The 27347-nt window shown below is 37.8% G+C and overlaps 1 protein-coding gene across 4 annotated transcripts in view; it reads left to right on the top strand.

Moving 5' to 3' along the window:
- Nucleotides 1-27347, top strand: part of LOC126871908 (SPARC-related modular calcium-binding protein 1) — a 33823-nt gene that overhangs the window by 3912 nt on the left and 2564 nt on the right. For 2 of the 4 annotated variants that reach the window (XM_050631248.1, XM_050631258.1), the window contains exons 2-6: nt 16371-16530; nt 18839-19213; nt 19809-20033; nt 25575-25655; nt 27143-27223. In XM_050631248.1, coding sequence (XP_050487205.1) covers nt 16371-16530; nt 18839-19213; nt 19809-20033; nt 25575-25655; nt 27143-27223 — 922 coding nt within the window. The remainder of the gene's footprint in view (nt 1-16370; nt 16531-18838; nt 19214-19808; nt 20034-25574; nt 25656-27142; nt 27224-27347) is intronic. The other 2 variants (XM_050631266.1, XM_050631275.1) reach the window with 1 other exon arrangement.

Raw genomic sequence — 27347 nt, 5'->3', positions numbered from 1 at the left:
TCTAACGATAATTTTTACCTATTCAGGTATTATTCAGGTATTTGGCGATTATTAGGAAGAAAGTAAAGGAAAGTAAAGAGAAGAGTAATTCTTGTCAGCGAAGATAGAACTCCGTCGTTAGCAAATTAGTTCGACTAATGGATTTTCTAATCTCCGATGCGATCTAAATTTCAACTTAATAGCGAAAGCTATTAGGTAATCTGTTTCCTTAAATCAAGGAAAACGATAATTAGACCTCGAATGTTTCTGTATTTATGGGATATTTGAAAGTACAACGTAGAATAGCCGTTGTAGTATTTAATAAACGAAACCGTTCTCTATTTCGAGTTCATCGTCGCGTTCATAAAAATATGAAATTGCTACGAAGCTAATGAAAATCGATAAGAGATTGTAACTTGTTGTAAGCAAGTTGGATGGAAAAGGCAAAACGAGCTCGAAAACAGGATCGACTCTCTGGCGAAAAAGGCGCATCCGAAGAATCTGTTAAATTTCTTTTCATGCCCCCTGTCGAGACCACTTACGTAGGCAGAGATTTGCCATCGAAAGGAATTCATACGTGGGCACACTTGGCATCCGAACAACATTTCTTTTTTTCGCTTTTTTCTCGCCTCTCTCAGTTTCGATTTTACACGATCCCGTCACGCAGACAAACACATATCGGCCGTGTTGCTTTTTTCGAGCGCATTTCGCCTTTCCGATCGACCTTCGCAAAAAAGGACACACGTACTTGCGCGTATCATCGATCAGCAATATTTGTGGCACGCAAATTTCACTCGCGTGCAATAAAATGCCATTCATTCGGAAATTCCACGCGTTAATCTCTCGATCGCGCGTCCTTCCGATCTTCGCATTCTTTTCGCCGGGGATCGCGAATTTTTACGCTTCGAATTTTAACGTCTCGTTGGCCCTGGAATTTCTCACATCTTTTTCCCACTTATAAAATCTCTTTTTTCTAGTACAAGCTTTTTGTGTATAACGTAGTATCGATTATAGATCCGAAAAACGATATTCAAAGAAAGGAGTACTTTCAATATAAATTAGTTTTCGGTATAGAAAATGACGAGTCGATATTGTTGCATCAACGTAATAATCGATGTAACATAGTAGAGACGAAGGAAACGATATTCAGAGTAAAGGAACATTCTCGATATAAGGGAAGTATTAATACAAATTATACTTTTGGTAATTAGGGGAGAATTTTCTCTGCGACATAATTTTTCCCACTTATAAAGCAGAGAATGGGTCGATAGGTAAAGCAAGAGGACGATGTGTTCTTTTATGGGTATCAAATATTTCAAACTTAAAGTACCTAGAAGAATTATTAATTAATTAATTTATTAATTATTAACAAGGTCAACAGTGTTCTTTATATTTTTGTAAAAAGACACATAACACTAGAGTTAGAGCCAGTTTTACAAAACGCGAATACAACTTATCATTTCAGTTATTATCAGCTCGATAAGATGTAACGCGAGTCCTTAAGAAAATGTCGAAGGAGTCTGATTTTGATTTCATTTCTCCTATTTACCAAAGGTACAGTACCATACCAGAAGAATCGCAAAAATATTTTAAAACGCAAGGTATCAATATCCACTGATCCTAAGCATTATTTTTCTAGAATTAAATATAACGATATCGTCATCGATAACGCTACCAATATTATTAATTTCAACAGTTATTAATTTTAACAGTATGACGTTAATCGCCTCAACGCAGCAACATCGAGTTTCCTCAAACTACTCTCGAGCGATCGTGCGGTTCACTTAAAAAAAAAATAATCTAGTTGACGATTCAAAGCTATACGCATCTTCGAGTACCTTCGTCCATAACGTAGCGAACAAACGATGTCAGTATAACACGAACTGAACACGTTCCACACGGTTGTTTCTTTCTTCTCATGCTCGTACCTAGTCAGGAATTTCGTTCGTTAACATTGAACGTATGCAAATCGCTGGAGACGAATTCTTCTCACCGTGAGGCGACAACCACGAGCCTTATTTCCGTGTAATCTCAACTTTCTCATAGCCGGCGAGAAGAGATAAAACGATCCGTACGGTCCAACCGATCCAGACGGTCAGGCTCGAACTCGTCCAAAGGTGCACACGTGCAACGTTTAGCTCTGCTTGTACCTGGAAGAAAGAAACAGCTTGCTTCCAAGTACGCATTAGATGGCGATCGTATCTCATCCAGTCTTGTTCGATTTTCATCGAAAATCGTACCCTTTATTTCCTTAGATGAGACTATTGCAAATATTATGGCTCTTCAGCGCCAAGTGTTTCAAGATGTTTGATCTTTGCACAACGAATCCCACGACGATATTTCGATTTGCATGCTTCCCATCGACGTGTTCATTTTACAAATAACCGTTACATAGACACGTGTAATATGTACGTGTGCAAAAGGGTTTGTCGAGGTACAGAGGTATGCGAAAATCATTAAACGAATAGATCTTTCGCTTTGCGATTAATTGTTCTCGCATTTAAAAAGCGTATTCAAAAAGTATTTAAGAAGATTTCGATTGGTATCGTTTACAAAGGCAAATGGTAAATAAAAGAAGACGATTCTTGGAATTGCCAGAGATGCAAGAGATAAGATATATAGCAGGATAAAATCGCAGTTAAACTTGTAAAAGTTATTATTACAATGTATCCCTTCTGGGGATAGAAAAGAATAAATGACTCGATTTCAAGTTAACATTAACATTGTAACATTAACATTTCAAGATCGAAAGTTCTTGTATGGTTTTATAGTTACGAGATATAATACACCCATATGCACGTAATATTTTCTATAGAATTTTAACTAACATTAGCTACAACAGTATGGCAAACAGAAGAAAACAGTAGAGCGGATAAACGTTTTTATCGCATAATTACACAGGTGCGCTATTAGACAAAATTTCTGAAAGTATTTTGCACGTGTTACTCGTGCACCGAGTAAGCAGAAACGAAAGCTGAAAGCGTATCGTTTCGAGAAAGAGAGAAATTGACGGGACACGTGTGTCTTCGATAAGCAGCTGATGAATCGCGTCTTGTTCGAAATACAATACTTAATAGGATTTTTTCAGCGCCACGAAGAAGACGTCTTGAATTTCGTGTCTTAATCCATCCGAAGACGAGCAATAATTAATAAGAAGCTGGTTGCACGAATGGCGAGCATCAAGCCGCGAAAGAATGTGTCTAAGAAACCTGTTTGGGGAGAGCCAATATCTTACGAGGTCCTCTCCTCTTTACCTCTTTCTCTCCTCTCCTCTCGCCGTACCAGGAACACACATGTGCACCTTCTCGTGTGCATTGCGACACGCAAAGCTTCCCCCGAATGCTCAGGTGTTGGCAGATATTCCCCTTTCTGCCTTTTGTGCATCGTTTCACCTTCTGCATCGTTAGCCGGCCAACTCCTCGTCGTTTCGGCTATTAGCCTCTCTCGAACGTTCCTCGTCTGACCGATTATCCAAGCCGATTAACGTTGGTCTTCTCGTAATACGAGAAAATTCAGTTTTGCAAAGTTCCAATGAAATTTCGATGGAACAAGTAGGTGAAGAGCTGCGGAATGTCGAAGCTTGACTATCGCGATTTATGAGCATCGAAAACAACTTTAATATCTAGGAGAGAAAATATATTGCTGTTATTTGTTATTATTTATTGAAGTACGTCTTATTGAATTACGTGCGATCGATTCTGGTCTGTTATCTTCCTTATCATCTCTTCAGCAACGATGTAATGCCACGTTTTCAAAACTTTCGAGCTTTGCTGGCGAATATTGTTCTTAGGTGCGTTTTTGTGTGATGTTCTGCCGCGTTCTCCATACTCTCCTTTATTTATTATTATTTATGATTATTATTTGTTCCTTTCGTTGAAAAATTCTCTTCGTGGTAAAAGATTCAATTCAACGAATGACACAAAAATGCACCTGGAACGTGATATTTATGTTGGCTATATTAGTAAATATTTTGCTAGCGAATCCCACGAGTTGTGAAAAAATTGCATCTATTATGCACTAACTGGATAACATGATATAAAACACAAAATATCGTGCATCTGTTATTTATTGATAAAGCGGAAGAAACCTTCGAGACCATCTAATATTGTGATCGATTTAATTCTTTATTAAAATCGTCGAAGAGACACACACACTGATTTATTCCATTGATTCGATAAGTTAAAGTGCATCGTGATAAGCAAAGAACGTGTCTGATAAAAGCTATATCAAAGAAGCGGAAATAATAAATAGTCCGTGGAAGAGCACTCTAAAAATGGTACGAGAAGAGGGAGATAATTAATGCACATAATTCGGTAATAAAAACGTTCTTTCGGTTATTTTCGAGCCAACTGTATCCTTTAGACATATGTCGTTTGGGTCGTGTGTTTGATCCAAAATTAATAAAATCGATAACAAAATTTTATCGCTCGATATAATATAAATACATTATAGCAGTGTTCCATATACAGATACGATATACCGACGTTAAGTTCAAGCTTGAAAATGGAATTTTATTTCAAAGTATAGTAAAATAAAGTTCATCGAAGAGTAAATATAATCGACGAGACAAACTTTAGTCGAAATTGGAAAGTTAAATTTTCCTTCTAATTTTCCTTCCTTCGCCAGAACAGCGAAGTATATCGTAGAAGAGTAAAATATCAATAGACGAGCCGAACTATAGCGAAATGTAGCAAAATATACAGAAAATCATCAAATCTTTGAATCTCTTCGATGGCTCCAAAAATACGCGGGAATTCAGGCTATATGCTGCGTCGGAGCATACGATCCTCAAAGCTTTAAGCCACGTTCACAGCAGTTTTATCAACGGTCGTTACTCAGCTGTTTCGCTACTGCACAAAAGCGATATTTCATCGTTGACTCGGCTGTTTTTCGCCTCCTCTCGATCCACATTCATATCGTATCATTACCAATGGGATTTTTAACGAGTTTCCTGCAAGAACGCGAATAAGGTTAACCTTTTCCGCGGCGGATTCCAATCGCACCCGATCTAAATAGCAATTACCGAGTCGGTAACGAGGTATTCGAAAAGCAATTAAACTCATAGTAATTTTACGATCGGTGTATCAAGCGTGCCGGCCCAGGACCTTGATCGTTGATCGGTTGCTATAATATCGAGTTTTATCGTGACTCAAATCGATCTGCCGTGCCGCCGTCTCTACTCTATAATCAATTTTCTCGTCGTGTCAACTACGGGGGCAATTCGGTGCCGCATGGCGCCAATCTACTGGAACACTTCCTTTTTTCTTCTCTTCCATTTTCTTCTCTTTCTGCTTATTCGCACGTACTATCGGTCCTAACTGGTCGAGCACTTTTGCTGAATTTATGTCGTAACGCTATATGAATTTGTGCGAAACTAACGAGTAGAAGTAGTTATTATCTATTTTTGGAGTTGACGAACTATACGTTTAAGTTATTGATAATTTGCGCGTGTCTATGCATATTCATATTTTTATATACGCAGCAACCGAATTAAAAAAGAAGAACTTGAGCAGACGTATGTTTCGTATCTTAGTTTGGATATTTTATACAGCTTCGCGTATTATGTGCACTCGGTGCGTTTCGCACCTTTAAACTTTCCGTAAGTGCACAAAAATCGATGTAATGTACCGATATTAGACGCGTCATTGCTTGAAATGATTTAATCATTTTTCTGTTCATGGATTTCGGATCGTAGAAGATCTTCTTTCTTTGATTCAGAATTTAGAAAATTAAACATACATAGGAGGCGCAAAAAGCGTCGACGCACGTATTAATTAATAAATATCTTAAATATTTGAAGTATACAGGGTGGTTGGTAACTGGCGGTACAAGCGGGAAGGGAATGATTCTACGCGAAAAAAGAAGTCGAAAATATAGAATAAACATTTTTTTATTTTTTTCTTTTTTAAATTTTTCCATCGAGACAACGAACTACAGTGAGATCCGTTATAACTAGACGCGATAAAGTGCACGCGTACCGAGCGAAAATTCAAAGTCGATTTTCTCGAAAACAAAGCCTCGAACGAAAAATTTGTACTCTATATTTTCGACTTCTTTTTTCGCATAGAATCACCCCCTTTCCGCTTGTACCACCAGTTACCAACCACCCTGTATAAATATACCAAATTTCGTATCATTTAATAGCACTTTCGCGCGTCCGGAAAAATTCGATACAATAAAAATAGAACGTGTAATTTAATAGAAAAAAAAAAACGCTTCATTGGGAAAGGAGGGTACGTGTCAGTACTTTTTGTAGCCATTATACATACATATAACACAAAGTGCCAGATGAATCATTGCATATCTCTTCATCCGTAATTTAGTAATTAAATTACATCCTGTTAAAGACAAGCAAATCCGCATACTTTTGAACCACGATATTACTACACGCTTACGAGTTTCTACGGGTATAAATTTCTTCGTACGATTTTTATCCTCTCTCGCGACAGAGAATATTCTTCTTCCTACTCCAGCAGATCGTCGGTCCTGTTATTTCTTTTTCTACTTCTCCTTTTTCTCTGACACACTTCCTTGGCGCCTGTAATAATTCTCCAGACGAAATTGGTAGCAAATCCTATCCGAGCTAAAGAGGCAAAAAGAAAGATGACACATTCTTGACGAGTCGTTATATCGTTCGTGACATTCGCTCACGAAGCTACAATTAATGGTAACTACCGCGGAAAATGTAGTCCGATAATTGGCGCGCGTGTCAATGACGACGACGCCTCGTCGTCGAGACGTTCGTCACTAATTAACACTCGTCCCGTTAAACACAACTCGTTCCTGTCCGCTAAGAATTCAAAAAGAGAGTCTCACGTTCGCCTAATTAATAACCATCCTTCCACGCTCGATAGATGGAAACGGTGCCTCCTTCTTGTTCGCGAATCATTATTCATTTTTATCGGTCTTTCTGCCTTCGACGATCGCTCTGCTTTTTGGATTAGATGCAATTAAGGAGAACGTTTATCGAATTTGACCGAATCGCCTGGTGATTTAGCGGATCGTGTGCTATGTTTCGCTTATACGCTGCGATACGGAGTTCGTAGAGAGCTGCAGATACGAGTCGTACGATTTAGTCGCGTAGCTGTGGAGAAATTCGAGCCTACAGGCAATTTTTTAATCCGTTTCTCTTTTCAGTGAGAATATGTTTTACTAATTTTCTACAGTTAACCATCAGTTTCTCGATAATTCTTATAAATTAAATGTACAGTTTATTTTGGTAAGTATATCATTGGCTTTTATTTTATTGCTTTCTTTCCATCGAACCACGATGCGAAACTTTCAAAGATATAAAAGCACTCGTTTCAATCTTTTGCCATTTCTTGTCTTTTTTCATGGTTGAAAAGTATTTGTTGTTGTTCGATGGACATGGGGTAAATGTCGAATGTACGATGTATCATGTAGTATCTCGATGAAAATACCAATTATGGATGCACAGTTCGTGGTCAATAAAAATTCACGATTATATTAAAAAGGAAATGAACGTGACCTTGAAATCTTGGCATCTAACAACGAGGAATAATTCAGCCGCGCATTTATTCTCCGAATCAACCTCCATATAGATACGTGTCATAAATATCTTTAACGTCGTTCTGAACGATACTTAAAAATTCCATTTCTTTTTACGAATATTATTCCTCTACGTTCCCCCTCATTTATTCTCATTTTCATACTTCTCGCGAGCACGTTGCCTCGTTTGAAAAGAAGATCATGTCTTTGCAACGGAGCGATTATCAGTGCAATGAGGAAGTTTGGACGATCGGAAGTTTGAAAGTTTGAAAATTGGAAAAATGAGAAATTTGAAATCTACAAATTTTTCGACGATTTGAATCATCGAAGATGTAAAAGTTTGGAAGTTCAGAAGCTCGAAGCTTCCTGACTTGGAAGATTCGTAAGAGTTTGAAAATGTCAATTATTTGTCCGAAAAGATCAAAGAATTCTCCGAAATTACAAACATAGCAAACGACTACCAAAAGAAACGTTGCATATATTACGTAATAAACTACTAATTCCATGAAAACATGCCTCTAATTCCTACAATTTCTCTGCGACCAATTTCTCAACGACCTAATAAACCTACACATAATTCGATACATATTACCACGGCGGCTCGATATTAATAGAAATGGTCAAACACAGCGTGATGAATGTTCTACGGGAATTTTTCGCTTTTCGCTGATAAACCGGCCACTCTGGAACAGGATCGATTTGAATTTGCTCGATACACCGCTGTCCACGTGATCGCTATCAAGCACGAAACGTATAGAACTTTACATACACTTGAACGTAGGCGACCAGCGACAGACAGGTGCAACAAGTAATCACGCTGGTCGACTCTTGTTTGTAGAAATTTGCATTTGCGTGTCGTCTAGCGCTGAATACACATGACCTGTTCTCTTTCCGCGAATTCTAATTAACCACGGGATGTCACTATGGCCTGTATCTATAGTAATCGACTGATTGTTGAAACCCTTAACGCGTTAGTCCTCGTATCTCATATGGAGCGTACGTTTGTGCATAATAATTTAAACTGGTTATATCTAATTCGTTTGATGAACTCATTGGATACGTTTAAAGCTTATTGATCGTATCAATTTAAAATTCGTTTATCGTTTTGACAGTGGAACCTCCGATCCCTGACACGCAGCTAGATATACTCTACGTAGTTCAAAGGAATTGAAGCAATACGATGGAAATAAATAAATCAGTAACAAATAGATCGGTAGATTGGTAAATAAACTCATACGTAATCGTGTTTTGTGTCTCGACACGTAGAAGTAAATATTAATATCGTCAAGAGGGCTCGCGTGTCTCTAGCAAACAAATTAAACGAAAGTGAATCTAATGAAAAGTCTAATGAAAAATCTAATAGCAGAAATTTTGATCGTTTCGTTAGTCGTAGTCTTAACGCATCAAAGACGATTTAAGTACATAGCACAAATTAACTTCTATGCTAAACTAGATTAGAGTCTAAAAGATTAACTTCTTTTCATCCGATGAAATATTGAAAACATACGAATGACATTGGTTAAACACAGATTAATAGTCATGAATTTAAACTAACGTAATAACTAAACAAATATTATTTGTTTCTCATAAAACACCGTGGATTTATCGTTTCCCTTTCTCGACCATTTCATATCAAAATCTTTCTTTTCGCAACGTTGCTTTCACTGAGTAACGTGAAAATCAGAAAATCAAGAAAAATCGACTCTCGTAGGAACTTCGTATATTTACATCTACATTTATTTTATTTTATCCCTCTTTCATCCCCGCTATAAAATCTCGTTTGTTGATAAATAACGAACAACTCGACGGTTATCATTCGAAGTAAAGTCGCGAATCGTTTTAACATCGTTTTCGTTGAACGTCGATGAGATCGTCGGAGCACGAATTTTCCAAGCGTTCTCGTTGAGATTCATTTTCTGCCGGAAAGGAAACGCTTTGGCTCGCGCGATTACGCGCCGAAAAACCCGTTTCGTCCGCGCGCACTAAATTATGCTATCGATTTTCCTCATTTCTTTTTCTTCCTGCCTTCTCGATCTTTTTAACGTTACGTGCTCGAAATGCGCTCGACAACGAGACGAAATCGTGCTGTTGGCAACAATTAAACGCGAGCTGACTAATTAATTTTCTCGTAAATCGTGGACGAATCTACTTTACGACGGATAATGGCTCGTTAATTTATCGATAAACAAATTAGACGTAAGAATGCAATTGCACGAGATCGCTACCGTAGAATTTCAACAGCGAACGCCGTTTCTAACATTATTTTCCTGCTAATGGATTCCGTGACTGGGATTCTCCACGTTCGTTCCTTGAAACGTTGACTTTTACTGGCTCGTTCGTTTCTGTACAAGTTAGATAACGATAAGGCTCTCTACCGACATATCTCATTGTTTTATAAATTTTATAAGTAGATGCTATTATTTCGCGAGTTGGCATAATTACGGGAGAAATTTACGAAACCCGTTCCTTGAAAACATTTGCACTTTGAATATTTTAACGGTGTATATATTACAATTGCTAATAGGACATTTTCTTCGTCAAAACACCGACTTACATAAGTACGATAATGTAATATCTTTATAAATAGCTGTGAAAGAAGACAGAATTTTGGATGTTGATCCATTTTTCCTGCATTACCTGCCACGGGCTGCTTCTACGAAGATTATATTTCGTTAAATCCACTCGAAATCATCTATTGTCGTTGTATACTGCGTGTCGTAGTTGTATCGTTGCTAATAGAAATACACTTAACACGTTATAAAAGTTTATTTTTTAAGAATAGCTAAGCATCTTCTCAAGCGTAATAACAAAGTAACGATTCCCATGATCGGTAAAAGATTACTATTCTTATCAAAATCCAAATTGGACAATCGAAAATAACGTGTAAGGTTCATCGAGATGAAAAGAAAATTTTGGAATTGAAAAGTAACGCATTATTAAAGATTCTATAAGCAACTTGTCAGCTATTTTCTATTCAACCGATAGATAAGGAGAAAGTGGAAATCAACATCTTCCAACAACAATAATAGCGTTGATTATCAATTCGTATTCAAGTACTTACGCATATAGTTATCCGAATACTTGCGCACGTTCTTGACGTAACGCAGGAGTCCAGGTTCTCGTGATTGCTTAAATATTCGAAGTCGATTATCGCTTCCAGTCGGCCAGGAACACCGTCTGAATGTTAAAGGATCATTTACTGGCGTGTATCCTTCGCGAGGATTTCAACGATTCGCACATCTTCGCTTTATGGTAATGCTTTGGTTATCGCGTTGCTTCAAATTTGTCATCTTCTTTGGCAACGCGAAACTCCATTAAAACTCGAAACATTTACCCAGAAACCTGAATATCCTATCTCGTTGTCTTTCCCTTAAATATCGAATTTAACAGTGACATTCCTGAAAATTCGTGAATATTGTTAACTTCTCAATAAATACGTAAAGTAACGTTCTAAAATTAGGAAATATTAAAATGCAAAATTAAGAAACAATGTAATAATAACTGTCGTCGTTTTACCAAGTATCGTCGATACAAAATTTGCCAAAATATTTGACAGTCTAATAATCATTATCGTCTTGTCAAATAGATACTATTAACACGATATCTATCAAAAGGAAACGTAACATTCTAAAACTAGATGATATTCAAATAAATCAGCTTGCCCTGAACTAAATGCACCACATAAAATAGAACCACGTCAATAAACAAAAGCAACTTTGATGTTAGATCAAAGCGTAAAATACAACGTGTAAGGTGGCTACGCGTAAACGTTCCCTCTTTTAATCACCATTTTCAGCCAACTATCTCAGCGATCCTTATAATCAAAGGCACTGACAAATCATTGTGTTTCGTTCGTTGTCTGTTCTACAGAAAAAAAAGAGCTGCACCTTCTTCGAGAACCCGTCATTAGGTTTACGTACTTATAATACTTGCGTGTCTCGGAACGTGTCTTTATCCTTGCCATAAGCGAGCGTACGATTCAGAAAAATTGTTCGGAGAAGTTATGCGCTTTTTATAAAGACTTATGCAACCTATCGAACGAACATTTGCGTTTGTTACTGTTAGCACACTTGAGAAACCATCGCGTTTCTATTACACAGAGTGATACAAAATTTGATCGATCCAAAATTTCAAAGATTTTTAGCATTTTACGAGGAAAAGCGAACGATTATTTAATCGATATAGATTAAATACAATGCCAGTTACAGGGAACGCACAAGTTTGTTCTAACGTCTGCAAGGAATATTTGATGATTGATTTCCATTTCAAAGTACGAGACAGGTGTATTATGAAAATTTTCGATTGCAGATTCATCAATATTTCCAACTGTTCCTTCCTCTTTTCTTCAAAGAATGTCCCATTCGTTTATCATTCTTGTTTTCCTATATTACAAGGAAGATGGAAGTATTTCTATGGTCGTAGAAAGGGAGAATAGAAATTTACCTTCTGTTCTTTCCTTCTCTATCTATCGTGTACTATCCGTACACGAAATTCAATCGATAATTAATTCATTAAGAAGTACACCAGTGCCTTCAAAATAAATTTAGAATACATTTAGCGTGTGGTGAAAAAATTTATTTATATCGTACGCCATAAATAAAATCCTTTGATTTTGGAATCTATATCGACTAAATATTTATTTATTTTTTTTTTTTTTTTTATATGAATTCTAAGTTTTTGAAGTCTCGGATTATTTTTCTCCTTTATCGCACCATATATCACAATAATATACGTTTCGACGATATAGAAGGAAGAGAACCGCATGTACATGAGACAACAGGTCACTACGGCGCCGCTTAACTAGCGTAGATAATTACTAATCGTGTTATGTCATCGCCGTTATACATATGTATTAGTTCGTCCGAACGATCTATACACACGTTATACGAAAACTATATTAAAACATAGAAGGAAATATTAATTGATTAAATTTAAATAAAGTTACTCCATCCTTTGAGAAATGGAATTCGATTGAAGAGGAACGGATCGGAGAAGAGATTGAAGGGAAGAGTACACGTGGTCGCTTGACTTTGCGATATAGTAAACAAATACGGATGGAGCAAGGGAAAAATTCCAATTGTGAAAGAAATCTTCTATAGCGATCGATTTAAAGAGCATAGTGGGTGTACACGGTATCGTAGACCAGTGATTTCTCGTAAATGACAAGTATTTGAAAAAATTGAAGAAAAATTTTCAACGTTTCTTACAACGTCTATTATTTGTACCATAACAAAGACGTTCGATTTCATAAATAAACGAACTTCTTTTTTCTTTTTTTAAATTAATATATAATACAGGCTACACGATGGCATGAAGCAGAGAAAATAAAAATTCAATCGACGACAAACACGTTAATCACCGTTCAACGTTAAGTTTCATCGCGACACAATTCTCAAGAGGCCAGAATTTACTTCTTTCTTTTTTTCTTCGTCGCAGCCACTTGCTTTAACTCTTGTAACTTTAATTCCTACGATTAAACGCGCGAAAGAAACGCGCGTAAAAAAGGATAGAGTCATTTGGAAGCGAAGAAAAACTCACGAGTAATTCCTCTCGTCGTAAGAAGGGGAGAAAAAAGAAGGAGGAAAAGGAAAGAAGAAGGAAAGAGCGGCAGAGATACGATTGGATGCAATCGAATGTGATTACAGCACAATTTGACGGTCGCGTGCGTCGTTTTCTTGAATCGCGTCCACGGTGGCGCCAAGCGTGCAATCGTCGAGCGCACGTTCCTCGTTCGTGTTAGCATTCAACGCGTAACCCCGATTATTCTACGCTACACCGCGTTGCACTCTGCCTATTATGCGTACATATATTGCATCGCGTTGCGTGCACGCGGTGTAACGCATTCTCGAGGAACGAGGGTGCGTGCTACCAATCGGGCGCCACCTCCGGTTACGATTATCCGCTGGATGGATCGGTCCGAGAGTCTTCGTTTCGAGGGAATTCCGTTATTACAAACCGGCGGCCCTCGATCGGGCTCCTTTTGACACCGTTATATCTCGCTTCTCGATCGTTCGCCTTTTATTTGCTTATCGAACACGCCGCCCACTCGTGAACATCGAATTTGATTTTATAGCTTCTTACGGCAGTCGGAAAGGTATTTTTAATGGACCATATATCTACCTCTGTCGATAAGTAATAACGTTTAATACGTTCGTGGTATCGAGGATGAATTATATTCCTCGAAGATTGTGGGAAGTTCGGTTTCTTGGTCGTCGTTCGTAGAAGTCACAGCGTAGGCAGGCTAAATCGAATGTATTTTTTCGGAGCGTGTACACGCGTAAATATACACCTCCGATGGAGAATTAATACGTCCGTGGTTTTAAGAGAGAATTATCTTGAAAATTGTATAAAAATTGCTTTCCTGGCTTCCCTCTTAAGAGTCGAAACGGCGTCAGACAAAATTTTATAGAAAATCCTTCGTGTATATTTTAGAGTACGTAGCATAAAATGCAATAAGTGTACTTTTTATAATATTCATGTAAAAGATGGAATCTACAAACGATACTGGATTATACGAACGTCCTAAGGGAATTTATCGATTGGATCTATAACTTGAGTGACTTAGGTAACTACAGTAGGAGTTCTAATGCACGACGTTTCCTGTCGTTAAAAGGATTTTAACGTACGAAGTCGCCCTGTTTGGAAAACGACGTGTTAATTGTTTCCTCCTTCAAAAGTTTTCTTCTATCCAATTAGATATAAGTGCTCGTCGAAGCTTAAGATTCTTCGTTGTTCGACAGGAGTTTCTAATAAAAGATGGAAATATCAAATTTGCAAAATCGCCAGGCAAAGTGATCTCGCGCCAACGATTACTTTCCTCCTTCGAGCCTATCTCTAATTTCTCTCCTCTCTTCCTTACTACGTCGATCGTCGTAGAATGTGTATCTACTATCGTAAAACTGTCGAAGTTAATTGAATTAAAAGGTACTCAGAATGATTTATACGGCCGTGTCGTTGCAGCAGTCGCATCGTTTCACATATCGAACGATTACGTTTATTCAAATAAAAGCGTTATGCAGGAAAGGCACGTAGGAAATGACAACGAGGCAACGACGACGACGACGACGATATTTCACCGACGGTAATTAGCAGCGTATTTCTCGGCGATACATTCAATCATTTCAACGAGCGTAATTACCGACACGGTCGTACGTTCAAGATCGTAAATCGGGTTTTACATTCCGTGCAATGCAAATGCATGACGTAATGATCCAGGCGCCTCTTCTGATGGATTCGAGGCGCCTTCTTTACTGTACAGAGGCGCCTCCTCCGTGTTAAAGACGCCTCTGTTTCAGGCTATTACCAGTGAATCATTCCTGTAGTACAGAGGATTTCGATTCAGGAATTTTCGTGTAGATATTTGCATCGAGTCGTGTCGTTTAAAATTAATTAAAATAAATCGCACGTTCTGTACGTGTCTACACTGTCGCCTGTGTGACAGTTGGCGAGTGATCAGCCTACTCATCGAAAACATGCTTACATTAGTACTCTGTAGAATCGATGTAAAATATACATTTTATTTATAGAAATGTTAAACATCTATCTTTGCATGTAGATCATTGAACATGTTGCCTGTTCGAATAACGATGTGCGTATTTTAATTGCAATTTTTCGTCCTATTGTTACCACTGTTCTCTCGGCTTTAACGGCTATCATCATACGCTTTATAATATTTTATTTGTTACTTTCGATTCCCATTTATACGATTATCGTTGGAAATATCTATTTTATTCCCCCCCCCTTTTTTTTATCGTAAATCGTTTAAACTTATCACAGTTCTCATCGATATAAAATACTTCTTACGTGTTAGTTCTTCTTACAAATAGTTCTTAGCACGAGATAGCGTACAGCGTTACTACTCGTATTCCTAGTTTTGTAGTGATAAGATAACGCATCGTATATTTTAGAAATTACAGAACATATGTAAAGATACGAATTAAGAATTACATTACGAATGCTTACGTTCGAACGAACGTTTGTTGAAAGTTTTATCGTAATTTGAAAGTTACGTATCTACGTATTTGGTCGAGAGACAGTTACGGAGGTTTAACGTCACTTACAGAAGCTCGAAATAAAAGTTCTCCGGTGAATTTGATTTTCCTCTGAAAGGTAGAAAAACGATCCCTGTGACCAGTTATGGTTGTAAGAAATGCGATTCGCAGTCACGCGTAAGAGGTCACGAAAGATAACATATACGCGTCAGCGATCTTCCTGGAACATCAAACGATGTTGGTGGATTCAAGGAAAATCACGAAAGAATTAGTCAGCCGGCGAAATGCTCGATCAGTTTTCATTTTCATCCTTCCTCTGTCATGTCCCATTAAAGGGAAGTCGTCAAAATGCCAAACACTTGACTACGTTTAAGTGCTTCTGTAAAGTGATTCACAATGATTAATCATCATAGTCGAGTGACATTACTCACGGTAGGAACTTGCAGATTTACAGATAATAATGTATTTCATTTTCTAACGACATTATCTAATTATACAGATATAGAAAAAGCATATTATAATTATAGAAGAATTAAATTAACTTTACACGTTGCTATTTTTAATGGAAGTAGTCATCAAGAGATATTTGATATGCGCTATAGGAAAAGTTAACAGCAAATAACTGATTATTGTTGTTGTTCCACATTATTAAGTTATAAATTCAAAAATATATACATATTATTGAAAATAAAAGAAATATATATATATATATATATATATGCACTTTGTTTTTTAGATTTGTTTGATTTAATTTGGAGAAATAAATGATTTTTGAGCGATATCCTAATAAAAAATGGAGAAAAAGCTGGTTACACGTTTTATACGATTGTACTGGTAACATGAACGTTTCACATACGTAATTATGCATCATGTGTGGGTCGTGTGTTTTAGGAGGAGTGCAGAAAAAGGATAGCCGAATGTACAATGAGTGACGGTGCAAGTACACCGGTATGTGGGAGCGACGGTGTTACGTATTCGAGTCAGTGTCGGGTCATCTCGAAGCAGTGTCAAGGCATGTCTATTCTTATCAAACACACTGGCCCTTGTCCAGGTAGGGTGATGCATTCTTCTCGTAATAGTGTTAGTGATTATTACTGTACCTTCGCCATGTAGTCGCATTAGAATAACTTCGTCAAAGGAATAATTATTATCAGAAACTAGAATTCCATCCGATTTCTTTTTATCGTTAACTTTTAACAAATCGCGACCTTAAGATAGCCACAGTTAAAGAAGAAATATCGAAATTCAGTAACAGATATAATATAAGAGTTAACAACCACCAAAACCCACTAGTTACTCAATTACTTGACACGACGGATCAGATCCGCAGGCTAAAAGGACATTACCCTTTAGATTTAAGGGGGTGTCCTGAATTAGAATGTTCTAAAACAACGTCTTTTTGTGATTTTTTTTTTTTTTTAGAAGGGAAAGAAAGAAATGAAGTTATTGAATTTTCAGGTATGGTTTTATATACAGGGTGGTTGGTAACTGGAGGTACAAGCGGAAAGGGGGTGATTCTACGCGAAAAAAGAAGTCGAAAATATAGAATAAAAATTTGTCGTTCGAGGCTTTGTTTTCGAGAAAATCGACTTTGAGTTTTCGCTCGGTATGCCTGCACTTTATCGCGTCTCGTTATAACGGATCTCACTGTAGATCGTTGTCTCGATGGAAAAATTAAAAAAAAAATGTTTATTCTATATTTTCGATTTCTTTTTTCGCGTAGAATCACCCCCTTTCCGTTGGTAACCAGTTACCAACCACCCTGTATATTTAACGAATACAAACAAATTTTGTTTAAAGTAAAAAGAAAATTGTAACAGATTTCTAAGCCTATTTCATGGGCTGCAGTTTTCAATCGGCGGGAAAGATCCACCGCGTAATTCTTGTCCGAAACAAAAAACCAAAAAAAAGGATTAAATTATTATATATTTTTCTTCTCGATGAACTAAAAAAGTTCGTAAAAAAGTTGATTTAAATAATTGTTGTAGCACCTTAACGTTTATTTTCTCTTTTTAGAAAACACATATTTTCTTTAAAGCCGCCAAAATTTTTAATTTCACAGCATTTTCTGCCTTTCTTTTTAGTTCATCGAGAAGAAAAATATATAATAATTTAATCCTTTTTTGGTTTGTTGTTTCGGTCAAGAATTACGAGGTGGATCTTTCCCATCGATTGAAAACTGCAGCCCATGAAATAGGCTTAGAAATCTGTTACAATTTTCTTTTTACTTTAAACAAAATTTTTTTCTATTCGTTAAATATGTATAGAACCATACCTCAAAATTCGATAACTTCATTTCTTTCTTTCCCTTCTAAAAAAAATCACAAAAAGACGCTGTTTTAGTACATTCTAATTCAGGACACCCCCTTAAGCATTAGATTCAACTAGAATCAAACATACGATAAACACTTATTAAACACGATATGGTACCACGTCAGAATAATTTACCCATAATTCTCAATGAGAATTGATTGTAAAATTCTTCCAAATAAATAAAAGAAAAAAAAAGTTTAACAAATAAAATCTTATACTCGGTAGAAGAGATTCTAATGATAATCAGATAACTAGACTTTCGAATTTCTTGTTTCGCGAGCGTAAAAGCTTGCCTTTAAATAATTCATAAGAAACGTAATTCTTCCTAATGGCTAGATCTTAAATTTAATCATAATTACGCGTAAAACGTTTCAAGTGCTCACTCCTTCTCTTATCCTTATCTCGATCCTTTCGCTAGAATGGAGCTAGCTATCTATCGTTCCTGTGCCATAACTTGCTATACCTGATAAAAAAATATATCGTTGCACTTTCAATTACTTCTATTAGCTTATTTATATCGTCGTATATATTTATATCGATTTGTCACTTAACAAAATTATTTGTTTATTTATTATTTCGATAGTTACGCTCGAATTGATTTATCAATCGATATATCAACGTTGTAACTATAAAAGCAATACATTTTTTAAATACGTAGTATGTATATAAATATATTAGAATTACAAAATATATGACAGACTGACGGTACATCTTTTTTCTTTTTATTCGCAAGTAGTTTACAATCAATTCTCATTGAGAATTATAAGTAAATTATTCTGGCGTGGTACTATAACGTGAATAATAAGTGATTATCGTATGTTTGATCCTAACTGAATCTAACGATGGTAAAATAGCATAAGATCTAAAATACGATACAAACGATCATTCTCTTTCGCGTTACGCGTCAAATTTTTGCAAATACAAGGACTAGGTACCGAAAGATAAATATAATTAGTATGACAATCGTGCATGCTGAAAGATACGCGTACATTTACGAAAATAACGATATCTAACAAAGAACAATATGATGGAACCTGTTCATCTAGAGACACCAGCATGCTTCTCCGCAAGACTGACTGCCAGGCCGGGTGCACGACCAGTCTGTCGTTCGGATGGCACTTACGCACCGGTGCAATGTCACGAGGAAACCGGGTACTGTTGGTGCGTGACGCCGCAGGGCAGACCACTGCCCGACACCTCGGTAAGAAACGAAAGACCAAGATGTGTGAAAAAACCTGGTCCCAGATCTACTGCTTCCACCAGGAGCGGCCAAAGGAGGCGCTCGCCGAACTGGAAGCAGCGAAGGCAGTATAGCAGTAAGCATAGGAATACGTGTGATCGAGCGGAAAAGTCCAAGTTCAACGGGAACCTGATCGAAAACTTCAAGATCGAGTACAGGCGGACGAACATCTCTGCCGATGGTGAGGATTCAAGAAGAAACATCGTGACGCGTATTTAAGCTTATCGACGAGAGGGTCGTTAGGAAGATTTTTGAAAATATCTTAGCGATTCGTTTTGTTTCTGATCGGTGTCTTATTCGAAAGGAAATATGAAATTGCAAGCTGCAGAATTCCTAAAAATATATACACGTAGAGTCTATATCTTCTTCCTTCAGCGTCTTGAATGTCTAACTGTTATCTCAATCGAAAAGAAAAAAAAAAAAAGAAAACACTAAGCCATAGCGCACGATAATTGTTAAATATAGCGTATGACTAGGACAGTGATCCTATGATTTGTAAAATTCTGAAAAATATATGTAAAATCTATTTCTCTTCTCTTTCCTCCAATGAATTATGTATCGTATAAATTAGGAGGATAAGTGGATGCTTGATCTTGAAATATTTGCGTATTTCTCGCGGTTGCTTGTTCTAGAATTAAATAGACAAGTTTAAAAATATAATTTAAAACAGTGTCTCTCCTCGATAATGTTCGAGCTGATAGAAATAGAAATGTCTAAGAAATACACGAGACGTTATATGTTTTCGCTATTGACTTTTATTCGTTCTTTTTAAACAGGCGACAAAAATGTAGAAAGAGTATTGTCGTGGAAATTCGTGACACTGGACAAAAATGGGGATGGATACCTGGATAGGGCGGAGTACAAGGAATTGAGGAGGCTTGCGAAGAAGGCGGTAAGGCCGAAGAAATGTGCTCGCACGTTCGCCCGCACGTGCGACCTAAATCGGGATTTGAAACTCTCTAGGCAAGAATGGGGTGCCTGCCTTGCGAACGACTTCACTCGTAAGTTTAACACGTGGTGCACGTGCATCTCACACCATAAAGGCAAAATCTCGAGGACCTTTTTCGGCCTCTTGGACCACGCTTGCACGGACCAACGATTTTTCTTCCCTTCTTCCAACTTGAACGATTGCTTAAACGAGCCTGTCTATCTCGATATATTTATTACGATATATATTTCGAGCATTCGATACGATACGATATATTTTCTTTCTTTTATTACGTTTCAAAGAGATTTTCATCGAGAACGGTACTGTTGAACCCGGGATTATCAATTCGAGCTGCAAACACTTGCTAACGCCGCTTTCCTGGTAGGCGAGAGTTCTCAAGGTCACAGCCGAGGTTGTTGAGTGCATAAATCAGTTTTGAACACGTTGATATTTGCGAAGCGGCGCCACGCTGTTGCGCCACGAAACGTCGTCTCCTCTAGGATCGTCATTTCGATATACAGGCTGATTCAAAAAACAAACTATCACGAGTCACGTAACTCTTTTTTATAGACAAATATAAAAAGGGGTTTCTTTCCTCTCATGTTGATTCCAGAGAGAATTATCCGGATTTTCTGAATCATCCTGCGAGATCTCGCATACCATCGAACATGGAATAAAAATTCCTTTCGTTAATGAAATTCAAGATCCCGATGCGTCTCTTATGTAATCGGAGAAGGAACGTAAGAAGGGATCCAAGATCGTTTTCGTGCAAGAATAAAACACCATAATGTTAATTCCAACGTACCGTACGCCACTGTGATCCACGACGAACAACGAAAGTTATCGTAGTAAAGAAATTCTTCGCCAATTGTAAAACAGTAAACTGATATCGCTGGCAGAATAAATTCGTGGATACAGCTTTTATGGCGGTCGTAAATCGGGATTAACATCACCATTTGTACTTAACGCTGCCTAACATGCGCTAATCTACTCGCGTGGCATTGCAATCGAGCGATTACTGCGCATGATGCTCCTCTTTTCTTGTTTCCTGGGTCAGGTTGCCGTGCTGGGTCGCTTCTAAACGTATGCATGTATTTTGTTATAACCCACAAATCACCATCAAATTCTAAGCCTTTCCCTTTCGTTGAAAGTAACATCAGGTTAAAAAAAGAACGAAGAGAGAAAAGAACGTAGCAGTTTCAATGAAATGCAAATTTGTCGAAGCTGTAATCGTCGGTGATTAAATTACAAGCATCTAGGAAATGCGCACAATTTATTATTTATCCGACAAACGGACAAAGCGATATATCTCTTGCAAAAGAAGCGTAATTTATTCGATCGTGACGAAGTAACGCGACACAACATTCTTCGCATAGTTCCATCGTTTTGTTCGACGTTTTAACGATCTCCATCTACGTATAAACGTTCGCCTTTCGAAATGAAAATTCATTTTTTTTCTATCTTTTTTCCATTTGCCGATCAGTATGGCATTTTAACGTCGTCGTGCGACGATACAACGATCGCAAATGTTTGAATAATATAGCATCCTTCGTTGTGTTTTTATGTTCATTGTATATGGAATTAATTTTAACCGACGTGTAGTGTTTCGTTTAGGCACTCTGTTGCGACACCGTGAATATTACATTTATCTGTTTTTCAGAATGTTTGCTTATGTTCGCCTAGTTTCAACATTCCGCGATTATTTTCACGCAGTTCTATGAATTTTTTGATATTTCTAAAAGTTATTAGCAAAGTCAACTACGTCGCGGTAACAAAATATTCTAAAGTTTCGTTCGTTCTTTGTCTTTCTATTATACGTAAAATTAAAGTAATCGTAAAATGGTAGCTTCTGCAAAATTCGCGCAATCTACAAGTCTAATGTCCTACGAAATTAAAATTCAGTCGGAAAAGCACGATTGATTAAAGTCTGATCGGCAAAACTAGTGCAAACTTTCTAATTCAATCACGTTTCGATTCATCCATTATTCATTGACAGAAGGAAACACGAGGAGTAAGAAGAAAAAAAAAAAAAAAAAAGACAAGGAAAGTCCGCTTCTAATGACACGTTTGAAGCTTCGTTTCCCATAAAATCGAGTTCGGAAATTTGTATCGCGCGCCTGTACATATGTATATAGTCATTCATTGTTATCATACCACTGTATTTCTCATCATCTATGTATGTATGTACATCTACACAGGTACTCATAGCGTTAGGTGTATAGTTTTAGTATTAGATTCATCGAACCTTGTCTCTTTATTTCACCGTGTCAAGTAGATCCAGAAAATTTGTATTCGAACAATCGATGCTACGACAAATTGATCGGAGAGCCTGTTGCGTGATCCAATTACCATTACGTCGTAGTGTACGTACTAACGAAACATGACAAGCAACCGGAATTGCCAGACTCGATTCTCTCGTATAAGAAAATTTACTTGTAACAAGTTTGCAATCGGAGCAAAGACTCGCAAGCAAACGATCTCGAGGCTCTTACAGTCTGGTTCGTCAGCGTTGTCCGAGGCTTTCCGGTTAAAGTCATATCATAACTAGAGAAATTACTTCCCGATATTTCGCCACAACGTACCAGCAACTGCGCGTCTTTACAAACCTTCGACAAAGTCAATTACGACGCTGGCAAAACGCACGAGGAAGCAATTCTTCTGGAACACGGCTTCGACCTAGAAGACTCGAAACATTTACGAGCAAATTTTAGAAATCGATCGATTCTCTTGTTCGACGTAAAATCGTGAACGTAAATTTGTCGATTCGCTAATGAAAAGGCTTAAATTATTGTGCAAGAGAACCCGGATAATAGAACGCTGGACGTTTCACCGTGAACCAGCAAACAATGACGTTCGTTTGGAACCTCTTTTTGGGGGGCAGTCGCGCGATAACCCCGGCAGATAGTTTGAAACAGCGATCATCGCGGTTGGCGTAGGCGCGGATTTACGAAGCGACGCGTCGCGCGGGCGGTCATTCTCGTAGGCTAACCGCGAGTACCGCATGTACACGAGGTCAATTGCTTCAATTCCACGGTAGCCGGTCGCAGTGTGGGCAAACTTCCGGCAGGATTCACGAATGTTAAGCGGGTCGACTATAGAAGACGGCCCTTGGCGTGCGCGACATCCTGTCCCGGCCACCGTTTGTAATTTATACCACGATTTAGACGCCGAGACGACGACCGCGACGACGATCTTCCGGTATTATCCTCCAACGACGCGCTATAACTGACACGCTTTGCAACGGTTTTATTTATTGCCGGATCCGAGAACTCCCAACTAGTTGTGACCGCTATTTCCTCAACGTTATCCACATTCTTGTCGAGACAATGCGAACGATAAAGAGGAAACAATAAGCAACGTCGTGAGATAATAGCTTCATCCAGACAATCCATTTTTAATCGATTATTTTGAACTTTCAGATCGAGAACCTTTCTCTTCTGTCGTAGAAATTATACGTCGTTCAAGTACAAGATTCGTATATACGTAGTCGCGATGTCTCCTTTTCACTTGTACGACACACGTAATTCTTACCGAAGGTGAGACAGACAGTAGGTGCTGTTTTCTGGTATCTTTTTACTTATCTCGCGAGTTTGATTTGTCTTTTAACTGAATAGGCAAGTCAGGTACGTTTTCAAATTTACCGTAATATCGAGAAGTTAGGATAATTTATGTATCTCGAGGACAAAGGAGTAGATGTTGTTTGAGGAATACCGTCGTGTATCGATCAATCGTAGAACGCTGCTTTAACCCCGTGCTTCTTTCTGTCTTCCAAACAGGTAGTTTGCATCGGTATAAAAGTATTGGAGAACACGTAGACTGGCTGATACGTAGTATCGTAGTCAATTGCATGTTAAGTAATCACGTTCGATCTAGGATTCTCTGGTATCGACTCGTGTGACCCGGGAATAACTTGCAGTTATCGGCTATTGACAACTTTATGCAACCGCGATTCTTCCACTTGCCTCGATTCTTCGTAGAATTCACTTCACTTTGCTCGCAATGTCTTCGTAGAGAACGTAGAGTAAAGATAAAACGATCGTGTCTAGCTCTTGCGTAGTACACTGTGAAATAACACTTTATGCACGGACGAGCATGCACTTTGTCGATTCCCCGAGCTAAGATCTCCGATCGAAGCGCGTAGACAGCGGAAACTTGAGAACCGCGTTCGGAGAAAATTTTCAGACGATTCCAGACGGCTCGCGCTTTCGTCTCTCAGAGTCCCGCAATTCTCGTGTTTCCGCAGTTCCAAGATCCTCGTATTTTCAAGTTCTAAAATGCCAAAGATCTCGAGTAGAAAGATATTCTGTGTAAAAATACCTCTGTCGCTAACGAACAGTCTCAACCATTTTCTCCGAATGCGTATTCCTATGGTTAAACCCTTAGAGTGCTGAATACTCGCGACCTATGCGGTCCGTACGGACGGCGCGTGGCCAGCGCTGACGATCGCTGTGGACGGAGTACTTTTTCGCTAGACTGAACTCTGTCGATTGACTATTCAAAGCGCAAATCGCAATATGTTATAATAATTCTTTTGCACGAGATTAAGCGATTCAAGAGCGTTGTTTTTTAGTATTAATTATTTGTTATAAACATTGAAATTTACAGTAAACTAGAATTTGGGCAATAAACTAGAAGACGATAAACTAGAAAACTAAATTTAGTAAATATAATACGAGTTAATAATTCGGTTGTGCGTGAAAAATTTCAAAACAATTATCGATATCTGCATTCGACGACAATTATCCGCGTTCGTATCGCGTGTCGCTACTTCTCTTATTTTTCGCACAAACGACACATTTTCTTCTTGACAATTGTGTGGTGTCGGCACGATCAGGGCATTTCGATGGAAAATGCCTATCGATTAAACGAAATGGTAAATCCTCGGACTTTCTCTTTCCTCCTCCTCCTACCATGCTTCTACATTGGAAATATTTTCGTAAAACGTCTCTTATCGACGCTAAATGAAATTCGCTAAATCTTTGTCTCGAAGCGGTAGATCTTTGATATAAAATATATGCATTATATACAAGGAATGCATTTATATTTATCTCGCACAAACGTAATAGTATTACTTCTGCGTAGGTGTTGGGAAAAATTGGCATACGCGTATATGCGTCCTTAGTCCATGCCGGACACTTACAGAAAACGCATATGTGTGTCCTTAGTCCACACCGATAGCTTTCGTCAGACGCATATATGCGTCCATAGCACTCTAAGGGTTAACGTGTACATCGCATGGTCTTCACTGACCAAGTCAGCGCATGAAGTTGATCCGAATCCTTCTGACAAACTTACCTACCGGTGAACAAACTAAACAGGATCTTCCACCATTTAGAAAGAACAAAATTACACTCGTATATGTAGAGTTCTGTTACACGTAAGAACGCTGGAAATTGTTTGGGGTACGTGCTAAAGTGAGAGAGAGAGAAAGAGAGAGAGAGAAAGAGAGAAAGAAGGGAGTCCTGCCTGAGAATTCTTAGTGACCAACCCTACTATTCGATGTTCGCCACCGCTCGCTGCTCTGCTAGCAAAACCTGCGATGCGCGAATGACAAAAAAACATTGTACATATAGGTAAGGCCGGTCGGCTGAGTGACATCATTGTTATCATTTAGTACGTTTGTTCTTGTCGCTGAACCCCGCAGACGAGCGCCCCGAGGTCCCTGAGGCCCAGAGGACCCGGGTCATGGACCAAGGTGAGTCCTAGTTCTGCACATCAAACACACCACTGTCACGTCATTTTTACGTTATTTCTTCCTCTCAAATCTATCGCTTATCGTCATTATCCATTCGCTTGTCACGGGGATCCTTGTGAATTCTTTTACCACGTTAACACGGTACTCGTTAGAAACATACGCGTGTAAAGCTTGGGAAATTTTCTCATCGAACATCTCATCGATTTAACGTATTTCTTTCATTCGTTTCGAGATACTTTTTCTACTTTTCTCTCTTTATCGTTATCTCTATGTTTCATTCTCTTAACGTACTAATTAATAACGAACACCTGATTTTGAATATACGATACAGACGTTCTTGGCTAACTTGATTAAAAAGTTGTTTTTGCTTTGAGAAAGTTGCCCAAGATATACATGGAGTGAAAGAGATTTACGAGAGAAAAACGTCGTAACCTAATTTGTTTTTATAAGTTTTTCAACGATCGCTTTGCAACGTGAGATATCGCCAAATAATCGTCCGTCTATTCAGAGACCTCGATTGCTCTATAAACTGTGAACGCGATAATGGAAAACATCGAATCGCAAAGATATTCCTATCTGACGATATTTTCTCTAATAAATAGAAATGTACAAAGCGAGAAATATTGTTACAAAGTATCATTTTGTTAATATGGAGACGTGGAAAAATCCGCAGGAATCCCCGTAGCAGGCTTACTCCAAAAACTGTTCTTTTCATTTCTCATATTCTCTATATAGCTAAAAACATGTATATTTATATTTCAGAAGAAAATATCGATTTCCTTCGTGACAAACGACTTCGATTTATTCATACAGTTTCAGGGAACGATAAACTCGTTTAAAACGATTCTATTCTATAAGTACGTTCGAATCTATCTAAGTAATAAAAAAAAAAAAAAAAATAATCTTTCTGTAATTATTTTCTTAAAATCGTGCGTCACCACCCATTCGTTCATCTAAATCGATAGGATCTTGTAAAGAATTTTTGTAAAGATTTGAGAACGGAAAGAGGCAGCCAGCATATACCGAACTTACAATTCGCATTTATTCTAATATCATGCATGTGCTGTATAAAAGAAAAGAGAATGGAAAAAGGAAAACGTGTATGCGTCTGTGTGTGAATCTTATTGTTTGTTGGGTGGTGACGGTCTTTCAGAAATTATTCTAAAGAGCAAACGTGCTACGTCGTGATAATCAACGAATGTAAATACGAGTCTCTTTTTCTAAATTATCCGCTGCATTAACAAATCCTGCGAAACGATCGCAGGTTGTACACAGAGATATAAAATTTTCAGTGTACAACGATATGGAAATAAACAACATGTCATAGTTAAAGGAAAAGAAAGAGAAACGCTATCCTTGTATATAACAATTAACATTAATCTCGCGATTTCGGTGAATGGGCCGATTATTACCATTACTTTGTTGATTCAGTGGAAAGAACAAAGATTCGACGAGGATACATACTACATATTTTCCGTTTTTCACAGTATTGAAAGGCAATCCTGCTCCGGCGCATTCTCGACCAACGTTCAAAGATGATCCAACCGATACGAAAGAGGATAGCGACGGTGAGATCTTTGTACAATTTTTAAATTTTCTGATCTAATCTTTTCAATTTCTTGATTTAAACAATCGTAATTATATCTTAAATAACTCATAATAGTTTCTACAACTTTAAGAATCATATTATAG

Source organism: Bombus huntii, chromosome 1, assembly GCF_024542735.1.
Source record: "Bombus huntii isolate Logan2020A chromosome 1, iyBomHunt1.1, whole genome shotgun sequence".
Taxonomy (NCBI): Eukaryota; Metazoa; Arthropoda; class Insecta; order Hymenoptera; family Apidae; genus Bombus; species Bombus huntii.
This window is presented reverse-complemented; position numbering and strand designations above follow the sequence as displayed.